We start from the raw sequence: 23,037 nt of genomic DNA, 5'->3' as shown, positions 1-23,037 counted from the left end.
TTTTATTTGACAAATTTGACTCCACACAAACAGCCTTGGACAGAGAAATAGCACAAACATTGAAACAAAAATTTAAGTCACAGTAAATGTTTTTTGAATATTTGTTTTGTTGTGTTATATTGGCAGCAATTGAAACAACAATTAGTTATGACTTACGGGTTTTCGTTGTTGCCTTTTTATGTCTTTTACAGCTTAGTTAGGAATGGACAAACAACGCAAAAAACTTCTTCACTTTGATTGTTTTATGAATATTATGAAGGTTGATTTAAAATATGGTCTGAAACCCATATTTCGAAATTGATAAAATTTTAAACGAGAATGGTGTGCAAAGCAAATGATTCGGTTAAAGCTGAATCCCAGTTAAAAGTAAAAAATAAAATTCTAAAGACCCCTCTTCGAAAAAGATCTACGCGTGTTGATAGGATTATCGACTCATTTAAATCATCGTTACAGAAATCAATGAAAAATTCAACTTAAACATTTCGAGAAGGCGACTCAATAATGCTCAAATACTTGGATGCATTAGCAAGAAAAAGCCGCTATTATCTAAGAAAAACATCAAGGACCTGTAGAAAAACATTAGGACATCGCTCTAGAGGTAAAGCCTACAATGCAAAGTATACTTTGAAGAAGGACAAAAACGAAGGAGATAGGTTGACAAAAATAAAAAAAGGAAATATAAGATTTAAAGCTCCAATGATTTGGAGTTCCACAAGAACATGCTAAATAAATGTTATTTGTTATTTTTAAATGTTGATTCATACAGCAGATTGGTTTCCTCCAATATTCATTGCTTTGTCATGTTTATTCTCGACAGCTCCTAGTAAATAAGAACTGTGTTGGTATTCCACGAGCTTATCTCGGATAGTGGTAAACACATGTCTCCATTTGTAAGGGACTTTAAGAAAGATCGAATATAGATAGTAATTAGTCAACTCTCCTCGAGCTACTCTCCAGGCTATGTCCACTTGCGAGATCGCTCTCGAGAGCAGCTTGAAAGCGACTATTTATGTTTATTTTATGTCATTGTAATGCTCTACTATTGTACTTTATAAAATAAAATAACTTTCATTGCTAATTTTTTCTAACATTTAAAATAATTAAATTTTGGTAGGACAAAATCAAACCTCAAAAAATTAAGAAATTTTTGAGAAATGGATTCTCTTCTTCAAAGCTTTAGAATTACAGTTGTTACAAACTTTAATTTAAATAAATTAAATATAGCAAACTGTTGCAGTTCAAATAAAAATGATTTGAACCAAAAAGTCAAATTAAATTAAAAGTTTAAGTTTGACTTAAATATTGAAAGGTATTGGAAACAATGCTCAAGAAGCCGTGCTTTACTTTTCAATCAGCATAACGTGTGGTTAAAAAGTGACTTCACTCTTTCTTCGGGTATTTTAATTACTGTCGACAGTAGGGTTTCTGCCGATCAACCTGGAAGCAGTCGCGCAAGACCGAAAAAACACACAAAACCAAAAAAGGTAGAATAGATAGTATTCCCAGCTTCCCAGCAAGAGGGAAGCAACAGAAACGACTTTAAATAAAACTGGGGAAAGTATAGCAGACATTTCCCAAATACAACATGAAACAACTGCCACGTTAATCTGCAAGTAGGGCTTCGACGGAAGTTCTGGGCATAGTCCGTACAAACAAGTCCTTACTGATTCACAAAAGAAAAACAAATTTCTTTTTCTAACAGTGTTCTGCGCTTCAAAATTTGTCGAGGACAATACTCGTATTGAGCTATGGAAAAATCTCCGTTCTTTTTCGACTTCCTATTGCAGTTGTAGACCCAGACAATGTATGTTTATGAAAGAATGTTAAAAGCTTGTTCAAGATGGGGAGTCTAATAAACACAAATTCTTCAGCACAACGCTATATTTGCGGTGCAACTCCTAAAGTACGGTAATAAAAACCAGAAGCCTACAAAAGATGAAAACTAACGTTTTGGTTTATCCACCCTTCACCCTTGGATAATATGCTTTGAATGTTTGTTGCACATTTCTTACAGGATTCGTTTCAAAACCTGGCAAGTGCGTGACTCAGAAAATAAAATTATATATGCCCAAAGAAAAAAATATATCCAGGAATCATTCAAATTTAGAATCGGTTTTATCGTTGATAAGCCTAAGCCAGGATTCGGATCAACAAATGATGGAAACACTGCAAGACGTTTTTTTTAAGATTCAGAGACTACTGCAAATATCACTGGACTTAATGAACGGCTTATAAAAAAAGTTCTCCATTATTTTAAGAGTCTTGGCTTCTTAATTTTCTGCTCGATGAAATAAGAGATCTCTATCTTCAACTTTATAGTTGGTATTTTATGCCAGTCGGTGTTCATAAGCTTTTAATTCATTACCTGGATATAATTTAATTTTTGGTCAACTTTTAGAAAAAGCCCTAGAAGCAAGCCATACAAAAATATCTAAAGGACCGCCTAGCTCACACTAGAAAATCATCCCGAAAGTTTGCAAGCGAAGACTTAATGACTGTTTTGCTGCTTCGATCTGATCCTACTTTATCACTTTAAATTGTTGGTGTTCATTAAATTTGTCTTTCTTATGAATTTTCAAGACTTATTTTCAAAAAACTTATGTTTCGGAAAACGGATTTTTGTCCACCATCTCCATACATTCGACGCACTGTGATGATGGTTTGAGGAGAGTTTTCTTGGTTTGATGTGGGCCCGTTGCTAAGAATAAGTGGTACGATGGATACATTCTCATATTTGAACATATTGAGAAACAATATCGAAACATTTACATTTGAATCAATGGCAATTAAATGGATTGGTAAGTACTGGTAAGTGCTGTGAAACTCAAATCATGTGCATTTTTTGCAAGTTCTAGAGAGTGCCGTCATTGTACCTTTCGTTACAAAGCCAACAACAATAAACTCAATTCACAATCGATCTCAACAGCTCAATATTTCACGCACTAGCCTGAGTGGAATTCAAACAATTCGTTTAAACGAGGTGCCTTGGAGCTAATTAAATCAGATAACGAGATAAAGGGAACAAATTCATCAATTCTTACGAAGTACATTCTCGTATATTTACCGCATCCAGAGGCTTCAAGAACCCGTATGTTATTTTCGAGACAATAACAGTTTTAAACGGTTTCCAAAATAATGGCATGATTTGAACATTTTTCTCAAAAAATGAAGTTGCAAACAACTTTGCCACATTCGTGTAGTGTGGCTAAATAAAGAATACCCGTACTTAACAGTACGCCTGAAATTGTGCTCAAGGATAAACTAATGAGCAAACAGGTATTCCGGTTGAATTATTTGAGGGGAGGAATGCAACTGTTCATATCTCTAGAGTATTCTTTATGAAAATAGCGAATAGAAATGAATTTTTTTAATGAATTTGAAACATTGTTTTTCATGTAAGATGGAGCAAATTAACAAATTAAGTTAGCAGACTTCTTGGCTTTTTTGTGTGAAACCATGAAGAACCGACGTTAAGGCAAAAATCCGGAAACGACTCGAGCATTTAATTATCATTTTTTTGTATTTTTAGAACGAAATTCCAGATCCATAGATTAAGAACAAATATTTCAATATGTAACTTGTCTACGAGCGGCGGAGACACTTATGAAGAAATCGCATTGGAGGAAACTGAATTTTAACGTCGATGTCTAACAAATCCCTAAAAAAGATTAATTGTAACTATTTATATTATACGTATCTTCATACCCAACTCATAACATAACTAATACAAAACAATACTATTACCGATACCTTTGAACTCTTAACACACACGCTTAAACACATTCATTGAAAATATCCTTTTTTTTCAGTAAACTTAGTAAAAGGACCTCATATCATAACATCTTAAAAGCGAAAACATAAATACTTGTTGGGTAGGTAGGTATAGGTAGACTAGTGTGTATCCTACCAGCATTGAAAACCTGGGCTTTATTGTTTCTTAAAATTTGCTTTGATTTTTACGCATGATTTATTATCCTGGTAATGGTCAAAAGCATCAATATCTATCTATCTATCTATAAAAGAGTGAATCGACGACGTGGAAGAAATCCCTTTCCACATCAATGTCATCTTTTTATTTTTATTTTATTTATTGTTTTTTTTTTTTGTGTAGGTATAGAAAATATATTATTTCCTATTTCGGTTAGGAATTGAAATGACTGGTTTTTTTAGGGGAGCGATGGGCGGAAATAGACTATCGTACAATACACAAGTCGAGAGTTGCGACACTGGAGGAAGGGCGCACTACAAATGACTGCTCTGGCTGCTGATACGTAAGTAATAACTTCAAAGAAAACATCATATTACTTTCTTTATATGTTGTTTTGAATTGTTTAACATACATAATTCATGGTTTGAGGAATTAATTAATACAATTTAAACACATATGTCAATTTCGAGATTTATTATTTTTATTACTATTATAAATAAATTAGGTGTTCATGAAGAACCAGGGCCTAGTTACTTACAACTCTCAACCATTCCTGTGTGCCAGTAATGTTGTCAGGGATGGAAGAGACCAACACTTTTTCATGACAAGAATTACTCTTGGAGGATTTGCCAGTTCCTCGCAAGAGGTAGTACCTGTGAAAAAGTTAGGTGGCACAGGCAGGGATTGAATCCAAGACCCCTTGCATGACAGTCCAACGCACTAACCATCACGCTAAGGGTACTTTTATTACTTTTATTTACTATTGCCCAGAATTTTTTAACGATTTCATAAAATGTTAGAACCATGTTTTGAAATAAATTTTATTTTACTATGTTTTAACGTTTTACTAGAGTAGGAAAATAAAAGTTCCGATGTTTATCTACTGAATCCAGTCTACTGTTAGCCTTTTGCTGTATTCATGAAGGAGTGTGACAAACCTTGATGGAAAATAGAGCTAAGCATAGGATCTTGTTTTGATCACGGATCTTTTCTGCTTGATTAAGTATAAGATCAACTAAGCATTATTTGTTTTTGAGAGTAATATGTTTTCAGATTTAGATTTGTTTGAACTGTTAAAACTATTATATATATTATAAAAATACTCTAAATGCTCAAACAAAATAAATAAATAAAAAGGCCACAAACTCGTAGAAATGATTATTTAAGCGTTTTTACATAGAGGCCAATAAGAAGTTTAAAGAGCTTTGTAAGACTAAAACAAAATTATACGCTGAAAAACAAGCAGGCCGATGATGAGCACCTTGTAAAAGCTCCGCTGATTTTTGCAAACTGGCTAGTTAGCTGAATGGAAAACGTTTTACCATCCCCACAAAACTGTCTTCTAATGTAATGCTTTCCCATTTCAAGGATCTTTTAAATCCTGTAAAAACTCCGACAAAGAAACGCTATACACGCTTAAAGATGGAAAATCAGCCGGATCGAATGGTATTCGAGTGGATTTTTTTAAATATGGGACTGCCGTTCTCAAAGAGCACCTTATAAAACTTTTTAATACAGTTTTGGAGCGAGAATTGTAGCCAGATGAATTTCGAGATGCTATTATATATCCAATCCACCAAAAAAGGATCCTTATTTGATGCAGCTAATTCCAGAGGGATTTCCTTTTTAAATGCATCTTACAAGATATTTACAACGATGATGCATAAGCGTCTTGTTAGTTGGATTGAGAATGGAAACTTGTTCAGGAAGTTGCAGGCTGAATTTAGAGCAGGATATTCAGCAACAGATACCACTTTTATATTCAGAGGCTTGGCAAAGAATTTCTTAAAACAAAAAAAAACTGTATGTATTATTTATCGATTTTAAAGTACTGTTAACAGGGCTTACCAGTATTGTCCGCTATGGAATTTAATAGTAAATATAGATAAATCGAAGGTTATGGTTATTAAAAGTGGTGGTGGACGTAATGCATCAAATGAAAAATGGATCTATAATTGCGAAAATATTGAATGTGTGCGAGAATACAAATATCATGGCATTATTGTTAAAATAATTTAAATATGGATACTTAAAGGAGAAATTGGTTAAGGTAAAATCTGTTATTAATATGACCTGGAAACAATTAAGGATTTAATAACAGCTAAAAACATCTTGTATGAAGTCATTTTAAAGCTAAATGAGAAATGTAGGGCTGAATATATTCCTTGTACAGAACAGCTTACTGCAGATTATATAATAACCTTGCAGAGAACAACTTTTTTAAGAATTCCAATAATGGCAGTGTGAATTCTATAATGGTCAAACTACGTAGTGAACTAATACATTTAAATTTCATTCCACAAAGACTTGATTTACCCCTAAAGTGTAATATGTGCAACCAATCCGAAAAAGAGGATACTTTCCACTTCTTGGGAAAATGCCCCATTCTTAGAGAAATCAGAAGGAATGTATTCAGGAAGACTTTCTATAGGAAGATCAAGTGATAAGTTTATTGAATGAAATTAATGTTGTCAATCTTTACGAATTTTGCAAAACTCCGCTTATGAACTATCAAAATCAAATGGGGTGGCGCAACAGTCCGTTGTGAACCAGGGCCTAGTGACTTACAACTCTCAACCATTCCTGTGTGCGAGTACTGTTGTCAGGAATGGAAGGGACCTACAATTTTAGGCCGATTCCGAACGGCTAGATTTGAGAAAGCACTTTTTCATGACAAGAATTACTCTTGAAGGATTTGTCAATTCCTCGCAAGAGGCAGTACTCGCTAAAAATAATCTTTTTAAATTAAGGTGGCACAGGCAGGGATTGAACCCCAGACCCCTTGCATGACAGTCCAACGCACTAACCATCATGCTACGGGTACTACTGCTTATGAACTATAATGAACGAAAAATTTTGATTGTGTTTATATTCAATGTTTTGTTTAAATTATTTGTCATCTATATTGAACTGTTTATAGCAAAAAAATTATAAATTTAAATACCTTTTTTAATATTTAAATGTAATTGTATTGATGGCTTTTTTCCTTAATTGTGTTTTGTTGTCAATCTGGCAGGCGGCAATTGCCAAGCTATAATGATTTTTGTAAACATTTTTTGTGTGTAATGTAAATTTTACTTTAATTCAATAATCTATCTATCTTTATTTAAGACTTGGCTATCCTCAGCCCAATACCTGAAGTTTTGCGTATCATTAAAACATTATCCAAACTGTTTTCACCATCTGCCCATTTTCGAAACATTGTCTGTCGGTATTTTTTCACCTTGAGTTTTTTCGAATGAAATTTTTAATCTTCGTCTAAAATTGTACGCACTTGTTGCCTCTTGAGACTCAAAGAAGACGTGTGTCTCTGCGCCCCAGACTAAAAATTCACGGACTCTCTTGATGTTTTCAGCCCTGCGAGGAACGCGCGAAAATGTACTTCTACACAGAAATAACTTACTACACTACAGTCAGGATGGAACTATGCCTCAACCAACATACGCCTCTATCCAACTCGGTCCCTAGATACATACCTGTCTCCAGTTTCTGGTCGAATTGGTTTAGGTTCTCTCCCACCTGTGTTCGCCAACTGAGGAGTCGTAGACTTCCCAACCTCTGAATTGAAAACGGGCTAAAGCGTTGATGTACATTCACTCTACATGACGCAGCAATCTAAAGTAGTATTCACATGAGCGCGACCAACGAACGACGAATGAATTACAAAATTTGAATTTATATAGGTAGGTAGGTAGAAATGGCGATCTCAAGGCAACCTAGCCTGAGATCCAAATAGCGCTGTAGTGCGCCGTTTTGATACCAAAAACTCGTTTGACCTTTGATTGAAAGGGATAGATTGATAGAGAAGCTTCATAGCGATTATGTTAGAGCCATTTTGTCGCATTCAGAAAAAAGATTAGGTCTCTAATCTTTGTCTCAGATAGCTCATCAAGTTCTTGAAAGAATGCTTTTCCAAAGCATTTCATTCTGGTGTTTGTCAAAGCAGGACATTTGCAGAGGAAATGAATTATGGTTTCACTTTCTCTTTGGTCACTACAGCTACGGCAATAGGTGTTGTAAGAGATACCCAAATTCTCTGCATGAACACCTATAGGCCAATGTCCGGTAGAAACCGCAACAATACTGGCTATGTCTTGCCTTGGCATGCATAGAAGATCGTTTGTACGGGTTTTGTTATAGGTGGTCCATATCTTCCTAGATATAATGCAGTTGGGTAAATTGCTCCACCTTCGGTTTGATTCAATTTGGTAGATAGAAACGATTTTACCCTTCGTAGCACCAAGAGGAATGTTAACCATTTCCGCAAGTGAGCTATGAAGGGCCGATCCTTGCCTGGCTACCTCGTCAGCCCGTTCATTTCCCACGATACCACTATGGCCCGGAACCCAGATCAGGGTGACACCGAGGTTAATATTCAGGTTCGCAAGCTCATCGCGACATTGCTGGACCAATTTAGATGAGGATATGGCAGAGTTAATGGCTTTGACAGCTGCCTGACTGTCTGTGAAGATAGCCACATTTCGGTTTTGGTTTGGGTTTTGTTTAAGCATCTTACATGCCTCCCTCATTGCCAGCAGTTCAGCCTGAAAAACGCTATTAAAGTCAGGAAGCCTAAAGGATTTGGCTACATTTAGGGACTCAGAAAAGATCCCAGAACCAACTCCGCACTCCACCTTTGAGCCGTCAGTAAAGATGGTTGTGTCGAAACCTATCGACACGATGTCATCCTCCCAATCTTCTCTCGATGGGTAAATAACCTTAAAACCCTTACTAAGGTTCAAAGTAGAAGTGCAGTAGTCAGTGTCTACCGAGATAATATCTGAGGGAATCAATTTCGTAGTGTTGCTGTGACCATAAGGTTTTGACAACCAGCTATTTGATTCCTTCAGCCTATAATAGTGCTGCAGGAAACTATGTATTTAATAAAAAGGTCGATTGGTAGAATATCCAAAATAACGTTTAAGGCGTCCGTTGGGCAAGTACGCATGGCCCCTGTGGTGCCCACGCAAGCTGTTCTCTGAACCTTCTTTAGCTTATTAATATTATAGGCTTTGCTAATTATATATACGTTTGAAGACATTTTTCCACACAAATTCTTAACAAATCGATAGCGATATGGTTTCTATTTAATTTATGATGCATACTTTTACTTTTCAATATCATATATTAATAAATTTAAGAAAACAAATTTAATAAAAAAATCATTCTTGTTTTGGTTTCGGTGGTGAATGGTGGTTGGCTTGTCAAACTTCATTCGCGACGAATTAAAAACTTTTATGTGAAAGAAATGTCAAAATCGACGAATATTCGTTCATTCGTTGGTCGTTGGTCGTGCTCATGTGAATAGTGCTTAAGTCGCTGTATAAACCATACATTTCGTCTGTGTTTCTTCTCCTACACTCTCCATCTATGCAGACGGAACCAAAAATCACCTCACGCTTTCATCTTTTTTTCACAAGTTTTCAAGCCTTAGCGCCGTAAATATGAACCGGGATGATGAGCGTCTTATAGATGGTGACTCTAGGTGCTCCAGAGAGGACTTAACTTCTAAATTGCCTTCCAAGTCCAAAGAAGCAGCGATTTGTAAGAGTTATTATTCGTTTGATTTCGGCGGTGGGGTGTGTATAGCGGTGCATAAATAGACAAAGCCCTCAACTACCTCAAAGTTATAGCTGTCCATGGCGAGGGTTTGTCCAAGACGTCGTTGTTCAATGTCTTTTTTTGAGGACAGCATATACTTGGTCTTGCCCTCCTTGACAAAAACCACCATTGACATCACGCTTTCATCTTCCAATTATGTCAATATTTACGTCGCATCCGAGTAATTGGATGGATTCTCCACAGTTGACGGTTGAGTATTGCATAATTCTGAAGAAGTCACACAACAGTGCATCGCCTTTAATAAAACCTTTCTTCACGTCAAATTCATCGGTGAGATCAACGCCAAACGCTTGTCCTTTTTCTGTATAGCGATCCATGCCGACCGATAGAGTGCGCCTTCGACATTAAAAGATTTAACTATGGAAAATGGCGAGAGTTAATGAGCAACAAAAATGACAAATTGCTGCTCAAGTTCCTTATTCAAGCAGGGATTTTTCCAATATTAAATCCAAGATATCTTACATCAAACCTAAACTCTGAAACCAAATACCTTAAGGAAGCAAGTATTCGAGCAAATCACAATTTTCAATTGAAAAGGTTTAAGATTTCCCAACAAAAAGGCATTAAAGTTAGGAACAGATTTTTAACATTTATCCTAACATTTTGGTAATGCACTTTTGCATATTTTGACTACCTTTATGAAACATGCTTTCAATGAAAAGAGAGCTATTTACTATATTGTTAAGGATACGTCTATTATTTTAAACTCTACAATAATTTCATCTTTTGCGTATTATCTTAGACAATTTTAATAAAACATATCCTACCTCCTGCACCTTTCACAAAAAAGACGACCACATTTTATTACAAAATTCATTTCACCCATGACAACTAACATAATATTCATAAAGTTGTTCATCATTTTGAGAACAGAACAATGAACGTTTCGGAACAATACATCGCACTATAAGAGAGTTAACAATGACATAAGAAGAACAAAAGATCAAAAGGCTTCCAGCCAAGTGAGGCTGACCAACAGCAGGACCACCACCCACTTATATAATTCCTATACTATATGTATGGTAGGTAAAATAATATAAGGCAATATAGCTTTAGCAGCTTGCCTGGACCTGGCGATGGCCACAGATGATGATGGCCAAATAAATTCTCTTACCACAATTGTTAATGCTCTTGATGCATTGATGGCATTGTATTATATTTATATGATGAAAGCTTTAGGAAGGACGAGTAACGCCTGACGTCTGACGGCTGACGGCTGATTCACATGAAGCACAACGACGGACGCCGTGCCCAGCCGGACAAACGGACGACGGACAACGCTTTTTCTGTTGATAATAATATTCATAATATTCCATATTCGTTTATGAACAAAAATTTACTTTTCAGTTGAATTCGAATGCTTAATTCCAACAAAACATCAGCACTCACCTGGATGCGGATGATGTGTGATGTGATGTGATGATGATGATGAAGGAAGGATGAGTTGGGACTCCTTCATCAGAAACAATAATAATTTACCAATGAAAAACCCATGTGATGTGGCATGCGCCATGCCTCATTCATATTATTGCTTTGATTCATTCTGTTGGTGGTCGGAACGGCAGGCCGCCATGCCAGCCCGGCAGCCTCACGCTCACTCCCGACAGAGAACATCACAGACCAACTCATATGGTAAGGAAATGGTAATGGAAATGGAAGTGTAGTACCTTACCTACCTTTAGACCAAAACTTGCCTCTGAGTTCCCGGAGTGCGGTGTGGTGGTGCTGCACTGGCTAGGCCACCGCACTCACGCCACCATCAAGTAGGATTGCAAATTGCAGAGAAAATGCTTTGTTCTGGTAGATTTAATCAAGAAATAACTCCTTAGGGAGCTTTGAATTTCGTTGCAACGGGAATCGTCGGGAATGACAATAAAACCTGAGGTCGAGTCGAATCCATTCAGAATTTTGTATATGCAATGCCAGACAATGAGATGAATTGTTTGTTTCGAAAATAATAATACAGTCCTGCCAGTTCGAGGCGAGTGCAGTGCATAAAGGTGATGCTGATGGTTAGGGTTATGGTGATGGTGGTGTATCAATAAGTTTGATATGTTGCTGGGGTATGCGGTTTTTTTCTGGCAAAAATACCTTAAAAGCCTACATGAAATAAAATACTATTTTTGAAGAATGTAAAGTTGGGAATTTATAAGATGGAGTAAGAATGCCCGTTTTCTTTTGTAAAGACTGGGCCAAAAAGAAGTTTCTTTTTAAAAATCCAATTTAACAATCACGTTTTGGCCTGGTATTGGAGGAGCACTCTCTGTCAATATACAATTTTCAAAGAACATGTTGATGGTTTTGGGCTGTAGCTTGGAGATCGCTTGGATGATATTGGCCTCAAGTGGTTTGAATCGTTTCCGGATTGTTGGCATAACATCCATCTGTCTTTAACGGTTCTACGAAAAAAGTCATATCGTAGCTACGAATCCAAATGACAGGGCATAGAGTGAGGCTGACCAACGGCTTCTAGCATGATTTGTTGTGTGGCAAGGTGCATAATCCTGCATGAACCAATCGCTAAAATCTATTTTTTTATTTCAGTAAAAAAGAAATGTGTCAGGAAGACTTTAACTACATCAATAATGGTCCTAGTTATCTAAGAAATGCCAACCAACTGTTTAAGGAGTAAGGAAGATCTTTAGATTAATGTGGTATCACGACAGACTATGCATTCGTCCTAGTTAACCTTGCCTAAACTTTTTCAGAAGGCGGAGTCGCTATACATCAGAAACAAAAAATATACGACAGAAGTTGTTTCATCCTCTCCTGGAGATGATATTGAATATTGCTTTTTAAAAATTGAATAGAAGAAAAAATACTTTGGTGGGAGTACTGTAGGAACCTTAAAACTTTATACATTGAAACCCTATTTATGCTCTCAACTAATCTATGTCAATTGAATGTTGGAAAGCCAAATCATCCTACTTTCTGTAAGTGACCGTGCTAATGTTAGACATTTTCATCAACTATATATTCCAGTAATCTCCTTTCACAGCGAAACCACTGGCTTGAAGACGAATGCCGGCAAGCACACGCAGCTAAGGATACAAAACGGCGCTGCACATAAGGAGCTGTTCTTGAGTTCATCAAACAGTAGAGGAGAAAGAAACTACGGCTTCTTAGATGAAAAAGGGAGCATGAAAAGCGCGCGTCCGAGGAGATAGAAAGATGTCACGATAGGAATGAGGTTCGTAAATTTTACCAAATTGTAAAAAAAAACTCTTAACGGTACCAGCCGCGAACCGAAGCCTGTAAGGACGATTAGAGGAACATCGAAGTAGAACCGCAGTCGATGTTGAGAATATGGAAAGACCACTTCTCCAAATTATATAATGGCGATGAAGAACCGAACTCCGCTGTAAGGCAGATAGAACCACTCAACCTAGGCGACGCAGGTCAACATTTCCGCCTACGCGACCTCGACGAAGTGAAGATAGCTATATCGATACTAAAGGTCAACAAAACTGCTGGAGCTGATGGCATCGCTGTCAAACTATTTAAAGCAATTTATCTGCAAATATGGTCGGAAGAAAGCATGCCCGATGAGTGAAATCTCAGCATAGTTGCCCAATACATAAGAAAGGAGTCCCTCTTAATTGCGCCAACCACAAAATCATCTGTTTCCTTAATATTGCCTATAAGATCCTCTCTGCCGTGTTATTTGAACGGCCGAAGTCGTTCGTCAACAACCTGATAGGTCCTGGTCAGTGTGGGTTCAGACGAGGAAAGTCCACCATTGACCAAATATTCAAATCACGGCAGATCTTGGATAAAACCCAGGAGCTTCAAATCGATACCTATCATCTCTTTATCGATTTTAAAGCTTCGTATGACTGCATCTATAGGGAAGAGCTCTACAGAACAATGTCTAGTTTTGGCATTTCTGTTAAACTTATCCGTTTGTGCAGAATGACGATGGAGAATGCACGCTGCTCTATCGAACTAGGAAAAGATCTCACCAAAGCATTTGATTTCAACAAAGGTTTTAGACAAGGCGATGCACTGTCATGCGACTTCTTCAACATCGTTCTGGAAAGAATTGTGCAAAACTCAACCGTTAACACTAGAGGCACAATCTTCCAAAGTTCCATCCAATTACTCAGATACACAAATGATATTGACATAATTGGAAGATCAAAGCGTGATGTCAGTGGAGCGTTTTTGATCATGGTGACGGAAGCGGAGAAGATGGGTTAAGTGGTCAATGAGGACAAGACCAAGTATATGCTGTCATCAAAAAAGGACATTGAACAACGACGACTCGGACAAAACGTAACCACGGACAGCTATAACTTTGAGTTTGTTGAGGACTTAGTCCACCTAGGCACTGCTATAAACTCAAACAACGACACCAGCGTTGAAATCAAACGAAGAATAACTCTTGCAAATCGCTGCTTCTTTGCACTTAGAAGGCAATTGTGTAATAAAGTCTTCTCTCGAGCATCTAAAACCATCGCGTCGAAAAAAGATGAGAGCGTAGTAGGATGCTTTGAGAGAAAAATTCTTAGGATGATTTTTGATCCTGCTGCATAGATGGATAATGGAGGAGAAGATTCAACGACGAACTGAAGGGGTTGTACAGCGACACTGATCTGGTAAACAGAATTAAAGTCCAACAACTAAGATGGCTGGGCCATGTAGAGCGAATGGACATCAACGCTATAGCTCGGAAGGTTTTCAAATCCAATTCCGAGGGACGGCGCTGTAGGGACAGACCACTTCGTAAAAAAGTTAATTCCAAAATACAACGAGCTAAAGAATTATATTACTCCAAAAGACTTGATAGATCTACCATCGTCAGTTTTATGGAAAAATCGGACGTAATAAAAATCAACAAAAAAAAACATGAATAAGTGTTTTTAAATTAAGATTCTGGACCAAAGTTCAAACATTTATGAAATGGAGTTCCTCAGGAATCTATATTGGGTCCACAGCTTGTTACAATATTCGGAAATGATCTTACTCAAATTATTTGAGAAGCTAATTTGCACATGTATTCCGGTGATGTGCAGCTTTACATTTCTTGTGAACTAGTATTAATTGAAGATGTTGTCATACAGCTTATGGGCTGAAATTACCAGTTTACTGTAAAAGCCAATAAAATCAAAGTGTTTAGTTGAATGTAGTAGGAAAAGTATACGGGTGCCTGTGATTTGGAAGCCTACATTATACCTCTAATAGTTCCTAGTTCGTCAAAGGTAAACTGATTGACATTCCTGAAGAAACAATTCAAATTGCAGTATTGTCCATTGCAAGTCTCTAATTCCATAACATATTGTTTTTGAAAAATATCGATAAAACAATAAACGTAATGGAACATTGAATGCGTATTAAAGCGATGTATAAGAAATTCGTTCATAGTTATATTGTGTATCATTTTCAAACCCTTTTCTGGATTTCGTCCAAAAGACTAATTCGCTTAATAATGTAACCTGTCCAAATATATGGTTTGTACAAAAGTTCTTGACAAATGAAGGCCTTTTAGGATACATGATTACAGCCAAATGAGAAAAGATCAGAAATTTCTTCCTTTACCAAAAAAATCCAAAATACTTTATACATTCAAACATTTTTGTCAAAAACGACATTATATCCGAACTTCGTGGAAACATATAACTTTGCGAACAAAAATTACAAATAAACACCTTATTGTTTCACACAAACGATTTAGTCAAATTAACGAAAAAAACAAATTAAACATTAATTATAAATGACTTACACGTGAATGCATTTCGGACGCTTCAGTGGCGCTCATCATCAGCACTAACTCAATTGACCCAAACAATTATTAGTTTTGGTAAATCCAGAGCGAAGAAGAAACAGTTACATTTTTTGTAAGTAAAAACTATACAAGAGAGAACAAAGGTGATTGAATGTCTCCTCCATCCACATTCAAATTGTTGTTTTCTTTTTCAATAAAATAGCTTTCATAAGCATCAAGTCTATTAAAGTTGTTTACATTTTTTAGTAATGTTATGATGTGCTCTCTCTCATCAGAACCATGACCTTCCGCAATTACATGATCGGCAAAAGCCGATTGTTTTTGTTTTTTCTTTTTGATGCAATTGCAATGTTCTTTAAATCTTATATTCAAGCTTCTTTTTGTTTGTCCAATGTAACGTCGTTTGCAAACTCCACATTCAATAGCGTAAATTCCCGATTTTTGTTCTTGGTCAACTTTATCTTTTGTAGATGCAAAAATGTTTTTTAATTTTTGGCTATTAGAGAACACTGGTGAAATGTTATGTTTATTTAAACGGTTTTTAAATTTGTTCATTATTTCTGGAACATAATTAAAGACTTCTCTTTTCATTTCATTCCTGGAATCCAAACAATTTTTCTTAAACAAAGTTGATTTTTCATTTTGGTACACTTTCATTGAATGCTTTTTTATAATGGAATCCACAAGAGTCTTGGAATAACCATTTAAAATAGCTACATCAAGTATGTACTCATATTCTTTTTTAAAATTTACTATAGATAGTGGGAGATTGACAATACGATGTGCCATGGAATGAAACGACGCGTGTTTATGTTGAATAGGGCAATAAGAATCACTAGTTATTATTCTGTTTGTACTAGTTGGCTTATGGTATATTGCCACATCAATTTTGTCCAACTTTCTTGTCAGTTCCAAGTCTAAAAAGGCTAGTTTTTGATCCACTTCTTTTTCACTTGTGAATTTTATTGATTCGCATTGATTATTTAAAAGATTTAAAAAATTATCACTTTCTGACTCTTTTAAAATTGTAAAAATGTCATCCACATACCGATAAAAAACTTCTGGTAAACTACCTTCAGCTTTCAATTTCATTTCAAGCTTTGCCATATAAATTTCAGCAATGAAGGGGCTTAGTGGGTTACCAATACTTGTACCTTTTGTTGACTTAAAATATTCACTGCGAAACTGGAAAAAACTATGGTTCATACACATGTTGGCAGCTTTTGTATAAACAGATCTTTTTTCACTTGGCACATTATTTTCTATAAGATAATCATCTAATGCCTTAATAGCTTCATCAACAGGCACACTCGGAAAAAGAGACACAACATCATACGAAAACATCTTTTCACCCGGTCTTAAAACTAGGTTTTGTATATTTTTACAAAACTGTAGAGAATTTTTCACCGATGCACTTTTAATGGGATTTAAACAACTAATTTCCCGTACCAACCACTTAGCCACTTTGCTACACGCAGTATCTATGCTCTAAAATTAATATCATCACCTTATGGTACTTTCATCATCGAAACAATAAACTGTGTTCGAGGTCCCAGAAAAGAAATCGTTTATGAACAAAAAGAACAGAACCGGGAGCAATATGGAGACCAGTGAACATCAGACCCATCCAACTTTTGTATCGCAAGTTAAGAAAGGTTCCTTATAATCCAATGAAGAAAAGAGATTCATCAATACTATCAATAAAAGAGCTTGATGCAAACCTTTGAAATATCAAGTCCACTCACCCGGTAAGGTATGTTTGATATGATAGGCTTATTGCTACAAAAGCCATTCTGCCAGTTTTAAGAAGTTCTTCAATATATTTGTTGGTGACTCATAAGTATTTTTTCGGAACTTAAAAAGAAAAACTAAAGAACTATAATGAGTGGGACTATGGTTATAGCGACGATATAATACGTCTATTTTAAGGACACACTAGGGAAATATATATAACCGTGAATAACAACCTCTTAAGTTCAATATTTTAACAGCCATGTTGTGCGTGATACTGTTCAAAGCCCTTAAAGCTGCTTTTGATTCACTGATATATTCCTTAAGATCTTAGAGGCTTTTCTTAGACTTGTAAGTTCAATGCATCGATATTGGAATTGAGGTAAAATAATACTTCACAATTCTTTCTGAAGCATTTCATTTATTGGTTCTATATTCAAAAGCATTGACGACTGATGCTTAAATGACATAAAAAACAAAATAACTTCCCTTTATTTTATTACTTTTAGACTTTAAAAATACCAAACAAAAATAATTTTAAATGTAATGAAAAACAGATTCTCAAAAGTCAAAGAAGTCTCATTTTGTATTCAATTTAATTATTACACCTCTTGTATTCTGTAATAGAGAAATAAATATTATATTTAAAAAAAAAAAACAAAAGTACTTACGTTCATTTTGTGGAAGACAAGAATTTTCAGCTTCCATAGCACACGGACTTGAAAACATTTTTTGGCCGCTGATATTAACTCCACAAATTGGAGAATTTTGCAAAATACACGAAACTCTATTCATACATTCTTCCACGTCTAAAGCGGAATTGTATGCCAATTGGATGCCTACAAGGACCAATACAAGAAAAATAGATACAAATTTCATATTGCTTAGTTTTCTTGAACTCTGCAATATTGCGAATGTTTCAGGTAAAGGCAATCAGCCTTTTATAAAGATACATACATAAGTACGAGTTAACAAAACAAAATGGCCATGAGTCATTTGGAATAAACAATATAAATAAATTTGATATTTTGAAAATAAATTTAAAAAAATAATATTTACTCAATAAGTAAATTTATTTTATTTTTTATTTATAAAGCTGATTTTGTGGTGCGTATACTTTTTTGTGGCTAAAAAGCACTTTGAGAAAAATGCCTTTTTTCTAATATTTTGTTGATTTTTATAGAAACACACATAAAAAAACCCAAAAAGTGTCATATGGAGGGAGTATAATATTTTATTCAGTTTAACACAAAGGTATGAAGTGTAAAACTTTGACTTTTATGCGAAATTAATATGAGCAACAGATAACTCACCAAATTTAAAAGAAGAATTCATTTTGATACATGGATCATTGATCTTTCTTAAAAGGCTTTAAAAAAGGGCTTTAAAAATGGTAGGCGACAGAACTATAATCGAAACATTTACATCGCTAGAACACCGTCGCAATGTTTCATGCCTTTCGTTATTTTATAGATATTTTTACAAACAATGTTCTGTCGAATTAGCCAGTTGCATTCCGCCCCTTAAACAATTCAGCCGTAATACTCGCACTTCTAGGAATGCTCATCAGTTTACCCTTGAGTTCAATTTCGGGCGTACTGTCAAGTACAGAGATTCTTTCCTTAATAGCACATCGAGAATGTGGAATGCTTTGGCCAACTCTGTTTTTCCCTCCCATTTTGATGTTCAGAACTTTAAGACCAATGCCAATGTGCACCGTTATCTCCTTTTAAATCCTTCCCTATTTTCCTAACGCTCGCACATATAAAGGGCACTAATAACCCCTTGAGTGCTTGTGAATACAAAAAAAGAAAAAAATATTACAATATAGAGTCCTAAAAATAGCTTCCAAGCGGTTACTGAATAAAGTAACAGTAGTTATCCAAGCAAGAGAATCCTTAAATATATGCTTTATACGTCTGTGGTGAATAATTCTGGCAACGCTGCGCCGCCGGTCGAGAGTCGACAAAAGCCACCTAAAACTGGAAAACCAAAATTCAGTTGCGAGATTCCATAGAAGACGCCTAAAAATGTTTAATGAAGATGCAAATGTGGCTTAGCTTCAAGCAATGAAAAAACTACAAATCAGTTTGTTTCTTTATTAGTAACCGACTACGAGATCACTTCTCAAAACATATCTCTTAAATAAATTACTTTTACCCCCGATCTCGACGTGATACCCGACGATGAACAAGTTGAAAACGGTGACAGTCAAACTGTTGATGTTGTTGAGCCGGATGTGGACAATTCGTTTTATTTGTTGAATTTCTATTTCCGAGCAGGTATTGCACACGATGGACGCAGATTCGATACGGTTTGCTTACCGAGCTTCGATCTACAATTGATGCAGCCCAGCATATCGAGAAGTACAAATACATTCGCACTGAAATCATAAATTATTTTACCGACAGCCAGCAAAAACGACTACTCCGAATACTTCACGATATGCCTCTCGGCGACTAAAAACCTAGCCAGCTCTACTACGAGATGGTTCAGGCAGCTAAGGACTCATTAGGTGGAGCCGTCCTACTCGATTTATAGGCTTTCCGTCTGCCACTTAAAAAAACTTGAATCACCGACACCGTTATATGAAAAACGCCAAATAACGACAGCTTAATGCGGTTGCACCCTGCATCTCACCACCACACCTCCGCCGATACGACATCAACCTCGTCTGAAGTCGCTTATTTATTGCAAGAATTTTCTAAATTGTTGACAAAGCACCAACGACCTTCCCGACAACGTACACTCACTCCACCACGCGCAGGTCAGCCTCGAACTTTCAGCCAGCGTACACGCGATCATTCCATCGAGCAGTTCTACGACTGCTGTACCCATCGACAATTTGGTAAAAGAGTAATATTCCGCTGCGAAACCAGCAATTACCAATTACCAGCAATTACCAATCTCCGCAGCTCATACATCGAAACTTGCATTCGCCGACATCATTTTGAATTTTCCAAATATTACTCCAGGAGCATCAGCCAACTTTAAAGCTCTGCACTTCATTGAAACGAATGACAGACAAACTGGCTGCAGAAAAAAAGGAGTTCGAATTGCTTAGGTGTGCTGGGATATGTAGTCCCTCAAAATCCAATTGGTCCAGCCCACTTCATATGATACGAATAGCAGACTGTTCGTCGAGGCCGAATGGAGACTACAGGAGTCTCAACACAATAACAGTTCCCCACCGCTATTCGCAATCGTTCCATCACTTTTTCACAAACATACTTAGCGGTAAGACTATCATCTCAAAAATAGATTTACAGAAGACTTTCCATCAGGTACCTATCAACCCCTCCTACATACCTTAAACTGAAATCATCACGCCTTTTGGGTTGTATAAGTTCACCCATATGACATTCGGGTTACGATGGAATTCGCGTTCCCATGGAGCATGGATGACATTTGAATGGCTTCATCCGACGTTAACGAACACCGCCCAAAACTTCAATAATCTCACACACTTTTCGATTCTATACATTAAAAGTGATTTTTTAATTAAGACGTCCGTCCTACAAATTCTAGGTCCCTTTAATCCCCATAGTGTTTTAAGTCATAAGTCCTAAGCTATTATTCTTTATGAGGTATAGTGCTACCAATATAAGTTTATGCCACTTAAATTTGCTAACTAAGGTGGTACTACAGCCAGGGACGGGCTTGGACTTTAGCCAACTTGCGTCTCCAGTCAGCTTGGTCCCTAGCTATCACATGCCAAGTAAGTTATGGTCCTCTCCTACCTGAGTGCCGGTCTTTCTCTGTTGTGCCGTTTTTCTGCATTGTATGGGATGAACTTTCGGTCTAGAGCGTTGATGTCCATTCGCTCAACATTACCAGGCCATCTAAGCAGTTGGACATTTATTTTTCTGACTTAATCAATGTCACCGTACATCCCGTACAGTTCGTCGTTGTATTTTCTCTTCCACTCTCTACCTATGCCGACGGGATCAAAAATCACCCCAAAAAATTGACTTTCGTAGCTTGAGTTTTGCACAACTATTTTTTCCAGAACGATGATGTTGCTTGACTTAAGCCGTACAAATAGGTTGTTGACTATTACTCAATACTGAACATTCTTGTAGTGCACTTGGTTAATTACTAAGGCAACGAAAGAAATAAAAAAGGCTTGGAGTACATTTCCAAGAGGAAAATAATTGAAATAAACCAAAAAGCATTATTTTATTTATTTATTTCTTATTCTCATATAGAAACTGTGTTTCTATAAACACACGAGATACAATTTCACCTTGAAAAACGATAAAAGTTTAAGGTTAAATTAAATCAACAATAATTGTGAAGTTTGTCGAACTAGGAAATTGATTGACACTTTCTTCTTTTTGATTCTCATAGAACAAAATCTAGGTCAAGTACATATTAATAGATGTTATCCAAGGAAACATGATACTGCTCAGGCTTACACCATCCGCTACTGATCATCATTAAAAACTAATTAAACTTATAATGTTAGCCTGATATAATAATTGTGCTCTCAAATTATTAGCAATGTCATAGATCGTTTCTCCAAATTGTACAAAATAAACATAATTATCTTTAAGCTTATAATAAACACAACTATTTAATAGATGTGTTTTAATATTTCAAATAACTAGTCTGAGTAACCTTGCGAAAATAAAACGATCTATAAAATATCCGAGTAATAAAAATATTTCCGAATTACTTTTTTCTTATGCTTGGTTTCTTTTAAAAATGTTTCTTTTTGTTTTCACACTACCTTATCTGTTAATGAAAACAAATTTCTGGGGTTTTGAAAAAAAAATCCATATGGTCCCAAACTGTTGTTGTCTTACATTTAATAACTTTATAATTAAATTAAATATCAGTTACTAAATACTAACTAAAAATTGCGTCAGACAAGTTTAAAGATCTTTTCTTCCATTCGATCAAGACATAAAAGCCTATGCCACTTGAAGTTTTTATCATTCAGTGCCACACAGTTCTACCTATTTAAACCTTATCGAAGATGAAGTTCTTAGTTCTTTTTGTAGCTTTAGTTTTCGTTGTTCTTCAGATAGCAGATGTTTGGGCTGGAGAAGAGGGCAATGATTGTAGTTATATTTGCACTTACGATTTTGATCCAGTTTGTGGGCGGAAATTTGGAGGAAAAACAAGAACCTTTGGAAATCAGTGCATTATGGATGGTATTAATTCTTGTCTAACGGCTAATGAAGGTAAGTTTTATGCTTTTTGTACACAAAACTCAACATTATAAATAGTAAAGTGAGTATACAAATAGTATACTTTAACACATAAATAAAAACTACCAATACTTTTTATTTTCAAAAGAATTTTAAATTATGACAGTTAACATCTATTTGTTGAATAGATAGTCTTAAAATGACTTTTATCTCATATATTTAATTTACCTTTATGCAATGTGTACAGTTTTAAAGTTGTAATTAATTTCAATGTTTGTTTTTATTCCAGTTTATACAAGCATTCCATATCCATGCCAAATCCATGACGACATGAATATTGATAAATGATAAATTTAATAAGAAGCTCAATTAATTTACGTCAAATTATAGTTTGTTTATCTGTTAATTTATTATAGTTATTTAGTTTTAATTTAAAATAAAAATAAAGTTAAATAAAGAAAATTATGTACAAACTAATTTTTTTCTTTCAGTACTTAATTAAGAAGTTCCAATATTATGTATAGGAAATCATTCAATACGGTTTTAATTTGGTAACGCTGGCTTTTCCGTTTTCGATAATGGCCGTTAAACAGAAGAAGGGGTACATACATTAGATAGCACAACAGCCTCAATCATTCCTGTTTGCGAGTATTAATTTGAGAAAGCACTTTTCATGACAAGAATTGTTCTTGGATGATTTGTCAATTCCCCGCAATAGGCAGTATCCTTGAACAAACTTTATATGGCACAGACAGGAGTTGAACCCAAGACCTCTAGCATGACAGTCATACGCACTAACCTTCACGCCACCAGTATCACAATCAAAGTCGGACAAGATATACGAGCAAAGCTGTGCAAATGCTTGGGTGAGAGTT

The 23,037-nt window shown here is 35.7% G+C and overlaps 1 protein-coding gene and 1 long non-coding RNA gene across 2 annotated transcripts; one reads left to right on the top strand and one right to left on the bottom strand.

Annotated features, from left to right (window-relative positions):
* Window positions 1-17,456: 17,456 nt before the first annotated feature.
* On the bottom strand, window positions 17,457-17,828 carry LOC129954210 (uncharacterized). Its single transcript, XR_008782662.1, has 2 exons — window positions 17,678-17,828; window positions 17,457-17,624 (listed from the first exon to the last, which is right to left on the bottom strand). It is a non-coding gene; the product is annotated as an uncharacterized LOC129954210 (long non-coding RNA).
* A 4,145-nt stretch (window positions 17,829-21,973) lies between these two features.
* On the top strand, window positions 21,974-22,537 carry LOC129942899 (vasotab-TY1-like). Its single transcript, XM_056052063.1, has 2 exons — window positions 21,974-22,195; window positions 22,452-22,537. Exons 1-2 carry the CDS (start codon window positions 21,988-21,990, stop codon window positions 22,508-22,510), a joined length of 267 nt encoding a protein of 88 aa, XP_055908038.1. The 5' UTR covers window positions 21,974-21,987; the 3' UTR covers window positions 22,511-22,537.
* Window positions 22,538-23,037: the final 500 nt, after the last annotated feature.

Source organism: Eupeodes corollae, chromosome 1 (genome assembly GCF_945859685.1).
Source record: "Eupeodes corollae chromosome 1, idEupCoro1.1, whole genome shotgun sequence".
Lineage (NCBI taxonomy): Eukaryota > Metazoa > Arthropoda > Insecta > Diptera > Syrphidae > Eupeodes > Eupeodes corollae.
Note: the sequence above shows the minus strand (reverse complement) of the source record. Positions and strands in the feature narration are given on the sequence as shown.